The sequence below is a fragment of the Dryas octopetala genome, chromosome 1 (genome assembly GCF_963921425.1).
Source record: "Dryas octopetala chromosome 1, drDryOcto1.1, whole genome shotgun sequence".
NCBI lineage: Eukaryota > Viridiplantae > Streptophyta > Magnoliopsida > Rosales > Rosaceae > Dryas > Dryas octopetala.
Window position 1 is genome coordinate 11,551,477 of NC_141366.1, and position 6,519 is coordinate 11,557,995.

The following is a 6,519-nucleotide window of genomic DNA, read 5'->3' on the forward strand; positions in this document are numbered from 1 at the left end:
GTTTTTGCATCTAAAATCCAACCTTGACTCCTATTGCAATAAGGATCATACAAACTGTATGGCCCATCAAGGTGCTTAGCACTGCCTGGAGAGGGGTTAGCTTTGTCTGTTCATGAGGACCATATCAACTAATCCCGTCAGTCATGGTAATTAATGGAATAAGTATACATCAACTTATACAAATTATGATTATAGATAATTGAGACATTTGCCGGCGCTGTTTTGGGCATATTCATTATATATTACGTACCAGCAATTCCCGGCTCACAATTGGAGTAGTTTTCTAAGGCTCGATCACCATGCTTAATCTTGAGTTCATCAAGAAAAGATTTTCCTTGGAGCTTTCGTGAAAAGATGGCCTTGACGTATTCTTGAACTCCCATTCTTGTATATGCTGCAGGTGTTTGTTCAGTGACCAAGCTAGACGCTGGGCCAATTTCAGCATCAAATCTCGGGTTGTAAAATGTGGCGATTGAGAGTCTTTCTTTCACAGAGTTTACAGTCGCACGATGCTCAATGCTACGATAACTCCCATTTGTTTGAATCTACCATAGCAAAAACATGCACGTACATTAAGTGGCAATGAATAAATTATTACGAATCGAGCTTAATTGGTTTGAAATTTGCTGACCATATCTCTTGCAGAGATATGATTAGCAATAATGTGTGAAGATTTGTACTTCACATTCAAATACAATTTGGTACCAAAGACGTTTGAGTAATGTATAGATATAGTTAATATATAGTGATTACCTCTAAAATGTCTCCAATGTTGACAATAAATGCATGGGGTAGTGGCTTAACAGGAACCCAATTCCCATCTTTCTTTACTTGGAGACCTTCCATTTCATTGAGTTGTAGGAGGATGGTGAGACCTACAGAATCCGAATGAGGGGTAAGACCTATGACTTTTTCCGGCTCAGGACATGGAGGATAATAGTTCATCCTCATCGATTGTATTCCATCTTCATATATCTTGCTCACTTCCTTGCCTTCCATTTTCAAAGCACTTTCCATTTGGGATAGGATCACCATGGCTAGGGTTTTCAGTTTCAATGAGTAAATTTCCAAGGTTTCTCTACATATATATTTAAGAAAACAAGAAGTAAGTTTGTGAAAAACAATGGCCTATATCATGCACATAATTCATGCCACATGCATAGAGTGGTGGAGGTATTGGTTGGCTAGGCCGAACTATAGCAAGCCTATTCTATTGGCTGGATGTAGTTCGGCCTAGCCCCCATTAATCCTATGACCCTGCACTACATGCACATGTATATGGGAATGAAAGAGAGAAATAATTAAGCCAAGTGTCTAATAAAGGTATAAATACTCATTGGGTATTTCCATCTAATTTTTTTAAGATATATAGATATTCAATATAGTATCAGAGTCACCGAATATAGGTTGGTCTTAACTCTTAATAGAGACCACACACTAATTCACACGTGTATATAAGACCACTTAAAAGAAGAGTACTCTCACGCGAGGGAGAGTGTTCTACATAAATACACATGCCTCTCCACAGTTGAACTTTTAGAATAAATATTTATATTTATGTGTGTGTGTGAGAGAGAGAGAGAGAGAGAGAGAGAGAGAGAGAGAGAGAGAGAGAGAGGATACCTGAAAGGAGAAGGGAGCTTTGGGAATAAGTGAGGCTTCCTCATAAGGACAGGAAGGGTGGTGATGAAGAAAAGGTCAGCCCAATCAAGTTTTTGGTCTTCAGAAACTACAAAGGCTTGTCCAAAACCTTCCACGTCTCCCGAGTGTTGCCAAAACATTTTCTTCTCTTCCATGGGGAGGTTGAAGAAGTCTTGAGTTTCTGTCTTTATTTTCTCTATTAAGGAAGAGCTCACGCCATGATTCACCAACTGCAACATATATAATAGTGTACGTAAGTTGCAACATATGTATTAGTAATAAAAATAAGATTTTTTCTTAAGGCCAAATCATAAATATTAGAGTGATAATAAGGAGAGAGGCTGAAAAAATGTCAAGCCAGATTTATCACAGTATTATTATTTTTCTCATCAACTATACACACCATATTATTGCATTTAAAAAACAAACCCCGTGGATTTTTTTTTTTTTTCAATTCTATCTAAGGTTAATATATTATGATCTGCTCTGAGTAAAGATCCATCCGCCTAATTAATTTGGATTTCATATATCTCGATCTCTTGTTCTTCAATTTAAATCTATGATCACTTATATATATATAGTTCTCCTGAGATATATAAAAATACTCTAAAACTAATTGATTAGCAAATTAATACGAAATTAATTAGATTTTTGAACCTACCATATGATGTAATCTTATAATCCGAATAGTTCATATATAAATATGTAGACAAGAAACAATAATTAATAATTGAAAATTTTAAGTATGAAATGAAAGGTGCACCTGGAAGAAACCCCAGTGTTTGCAAGCCAAGTGGAGCCTAGCTAATTCAGAATCATGATAAAGATCATCAGAATTCATGTTTGATTGATCTTGGGAAAGCAATTTCTTCAAGTCGATGAATGGTATTTGATCAGAATCAACAATCACTTGGTGTTGATCATGAGGCTGAACATCATGTATGTATCTGGGTGGGATGGTGATTATGGGCTTCTTGGCCAATTCTTGAACACAAGGCACAAGCTGAGAACCACCGTACCTGATGCTGCTGCTGCTCATCATTTCTTTTTCTTCCATATCCACCCTTTGCCTTTGCTTTTGATGAGCTAGCTCATCTAGGTGTACTTAATTAATTTTAATGTTGAAAGACTCAAGAGTACTCCTCTCTCTTAAATCTTAATTAGTAATGATTCACAACTACCTCCTATATGTATTTCAAAGAAATATACGTACGCATGTGTGTCATCTGCTTTGTCTTCTTTCTTTCTTTCTCCCTTTCGTTGTTTTTGTTGTTTTTTTATTAAGGTGTATGCACTTCTCCTTGCTTTCACTTTCTATAGTGGCACTAGACATGGACATTGGACCAACACTTGATTAATTAATTAGCTAGAATGCACTATACTAAAGTCTTTTTAATAAAATATTTATGTTAAGTAGGATTTTAATTAGGCTCATTAATTTATAACCCCTCAATTTTTAGACTTCTAATCACCCGTAATTTCTCTTCTTAATTTATTTTCATCCCCTAGCATATATATATATATATATATATTATTTTCAGGCCTCTGATGCCGATGAGACGGTTAAATATGTAAATTACAACACAATATAGAGATCGATCATGCATGATAGTCATAACATAATAGTTGGGGGCCTTGGGGCCAAGAAAAGAGACTAAGATAATATTTATAACTTAATGTATGATTTCTTTATAATGATAAAATAATACAAATTAATTAATCACAGCTTCAACATACAACATAATTAGTTGCAACAGTTTTATTGTACGTAAGAGAAGAGGTATAGAACTCTCTAGTACTCATCTTATTGATGAGCTAGCCTAGCCAAAAGCTAGAAGAGGATGAGCTAGCTAGCTCCATTATTAAACTTAAAAGACTATAAATAAAACAATTAATGCAAACACGTACAAGACCCTTTTTCCCATATGTATTTAAGCCCTCTCAAACACAACAGGAAGCACAGAACCATCCAAAGCCAGCAACCTCTTCCCATTCTCAACCAAAGCCCCAACTGAGCCACAATTGAACTTACAAATGTTGCACAGTTCAGTAGGACACCATTGCAGATTGTAAACACCCTCCAAATCTGCCTCTTTATTGATCCTGAAGTAGTTACTTGCACGAATGCGGTCATTGTCTTCTTCAGTGACATTCACTTCTCCAGTGACGATCAATCTCCTCTGGGTCTGTGGGTCAGTCTCACCCAACTTCCATGCAGTCGACTGCACACAGATTGTGGAGGCAGAGAATGTGATTTTCTGGTCCCGACTCTCCCTCACCACTGTCTCGCCTTCAGCGAAAGGTGAGAAAGTTACAGGGAAGCCTTCGGGGCCCGAGACGTTTTCTTGGCCAACATAGAGCGGGCATGACCCGTTTCTGTCGATCAAAGTGAAACGACCGCCGTTGTCAGTAATGGCGGGCTGGATGTAGTAGTCTACACCACTTTGAAGAGCCTGCCCGGAAGTGTCGAGAATTGGTGATTGTTGGGCTAGGGTGGCTGGTATGGCCATGGCTACCCATATGCACAAGCTTAGGCTTCCAATCAACTTCATGGACTTCATCATTTTCAGTGTACGATTAAGTTGCTAAGAAAAAATGTATGTATTGCTGGGTTTTGAGATGTATGTATGAACGTGTGTGTAATTTGTTAAGGCATGCCACGAGAAGTATTTATAGAGATGTGTGGAGAGTGTTGAGGACAGGTATGGTAGCATCAAAGTCAGCACGTCTCATCCATTAGAGCATTTATAATTTACTTGTACCACATGTGCATGTACCCTGGACTTTAAAACCCTTAATTAGAGCATGCATATGTAGATTGCTAAAGTCAAAAAGAAGACTAAAAAAGCTAAGATTTAGCTATTGGCTTTAGTCAAATGGTGCCTTGTTAATTCCTAAAAGGCTAAAGGTAATTTATTTAATTTATTAAGAGTATTCATATATATTCTTATAAATTAATATAGTTTAATAATTATATTATTGTAATTATTTTAATGAAATTTTTAATATGAGTATAATATTGAATATATTTAAATATTATTATTTTAATACACACATTAAGATTTGTGTATGACTATGAGTATTAAAATTTGTGTATTAATATGGGTATTAAAATTAATAGGTATAAATTTTAGCAACAGGTGTCACGCACCCATTAGTGCTGCTGGACGAGACAGCTGCATTTGTTTTCTCCAATAAGGCGTTGATACATGGACTCCACTAACTTTACATCAACTATTTTAATTTCTCTTTTATGAGCTCCATTTCTCTTGATAAAGCAAAGGTAATAGCAAGATTTTAGGCCAAATTTAGCCTAAAATCTTGCCAAGGCAAGAATTGCTTTGATTTTGGCCTAGCAATGTAGAGATTATTTTAAATTTTGGACTAAATCTTGCCTTTAGTCTTGCATTTAGCCTAGCAATGTACATGCTGTAGAAAGCTGGACATATTTGGTTGCTGCATACATATCACTATGTTAATTTGTAGTTTGAAAGACGAAATGCATGCATTAATTAATTAATCAAGACGTTGAACTACTGAACAAGAAAGAATATGTCAAAAGACTAGAGATGTACACAGATATGGATAGTCATTTGGAATTGGATGAGTATGTAAATTCACACGTGGGCGGTGGGCCACTTTATTTGAATCTATCAAACATATAACGTATGGCTTCAGCAGGAAAAATTAATGTCATAATTATCTATTATGTAGAACTAACAAACAGAAATCATTATAATTATCATCAGAACTTGAATTCAAAGCTTTTTTGTTACTTGTTAGTCGTAATTTGTTATAAGTAGTTTTTGTTTGCTTAAACTTGGCTATGAGTCTATGACTATGAGTTTCCCATGTGTGAACCTTATAAAAGCCACCATGGCCAAAGTAGAGCTACGTACCCTGACCACCTTCTTCATAAGTCATAACCAAGGAATAAAATTTCGGGTTTCGAGGAAATTTCGATGGAAATTTCGATGGAAATTTCGACGAAAATTTCGAAGATTTTTAAATTTCGACAAAAATTCGACGGAAATGATGGAAATTATTATCAAAATACGGAAATTTTGAATGAAACTTCACAATATGTTTATTTAACATATTATCTACTACATTGATAAAAAACATTGAAAAAAATCAAATTATATGGTAGGTTTCATGTGATATGTGATGAATATAATGCGCGCTGGAGGCAAATACTATGAAATAAAATTAGTATAATGAATAAATAAAATTGATATATTATTTATACTCTATAATATATACACTAAATTCTATATACTTTATAATCTATACTCTATATTATTTAAGATATCGTATAGAATATTAGGGTTTAGGTCCTTTAGGATATTTTTAATTATTTTTTATATAAAAAGGTATTAGAGTTTATTGGTTTAGGGTTTAAAAACAATTAAACGAAACTCCAACACGGCCAAACGAAATTTCAAATCATTTTTTTTTTCAATTGCCCAAAAACCTCAAACTAGAATATGGTATATGATATTAGGGTTTAGGTTCTTTAGAGTATTTTAAATTATTTTTTATATTGAAATATATTAGAGTTTACAAATTTAGGGTTTAAAAACAACTACATAAAACTCCAAAAAAGCCAAATAAAAACCCAAACTATTTTATTTTCTTTACAATTGACCAAAGGCCCCAAACTCCAATCTACCCTAAACCTTTTAATTTTTTTTTCTCTTTTTTTCTTCTTCTTTTTCTTTTTTTCTTTTCTTTTTTTCTTTTTTTCCTTTCTTTTTTTCCTTTCTTTTTTTCTTTTCTTTTTTTCCTTTCTTTTTTTCTTTTTTCCTTTCTTTTTTTTTTCTCCCCTTTTCTTTCTTTCCCCAATTCCCCCCGAGTCCACTGTTTTTCTTCTTCTTC

At 34.4% G+C, this 6,519-nt stretch overlaps 2 protein-coding genes across 2 annotated transcripts; both read right to left on the reverse strand.

Annotated features, from left to right (window-relative positions):
* Positions 1 to 112: 112 nt before the first annotated feature.
* On the reverse strand, positions 113 to 2,741 carry LOC147297853 (protein SRG1-like). The gene is made up of 4 exons (XM_086229894.1): positions 2,405 to 2,741; positions 1,624 to 1,871; positions 754 to 1,078; positions 113 to 545 (listed from the first exon to the last, which is right to left on the reverse strand). Exons 1-4 carry the CDS (start codon positions 2,696 to 2,698, stop codon positions 243 to 245), a joined length of 1,170 nt encoding a protein of 389 aa, XP_086086020.1. The 5' UTR covers positions 2,699 to 2,741; the 3' UTR covers positions 113 to 242.
* Positions 2,742 to 3,276: 535 nt separating this feature from the next.
* Positions 3,277 to 4,270, reverse strand: LOC147297854 (kunitz type trypsin inhibitor 104-like). Its single transcript, XM_086255466.1, has one exon. It carries the CDS (start codon positions 4,203 to 4,205, stop codon positions 3,573 to 3,575), a length of 633 nt encoding a protein of 210 aa, XP_086111592.1. The 5' UTR covers positions 4,206 to 4,270; the 3' UTR covers positions 3,277 to 3,572.
* Positions 4,271 to 6,519: the final 2,249 nt, after the last annotated feature.

Excerpts from the sequence above, each read along its gene's own strand:
- LOC147297853 (XM_086229894.1), bottom strand. The coding sequence starts at position 2,698 with ATGGAAGAAAAAGAAATGATGAGCAGCAGCAGCATCAGGTACGGTGGT. Across the intron at positions 1,872-2,404 it reads AACACTGGGGTTTCTTCCAG|TTGGTGAATCATGGCGTGAG; the intron begins GTGCACCTTTCA and ends TATATGTTGCAG. Across the intron at positions 546-753 it reads ACATTGGAGACATTTTAGAG|ATTCAAACAAATGGGAGTTA; the intron begins GTAATCACTATA and ends TTGCTATGGTAG.
- LOC147297854 (XM_086255466.1), bottom strand. The coding sequence starts at position 4,205 with ATGATGAAGTCCATGAAGTTGATTGGAAGCCTAAGCTTGTGCATATGG.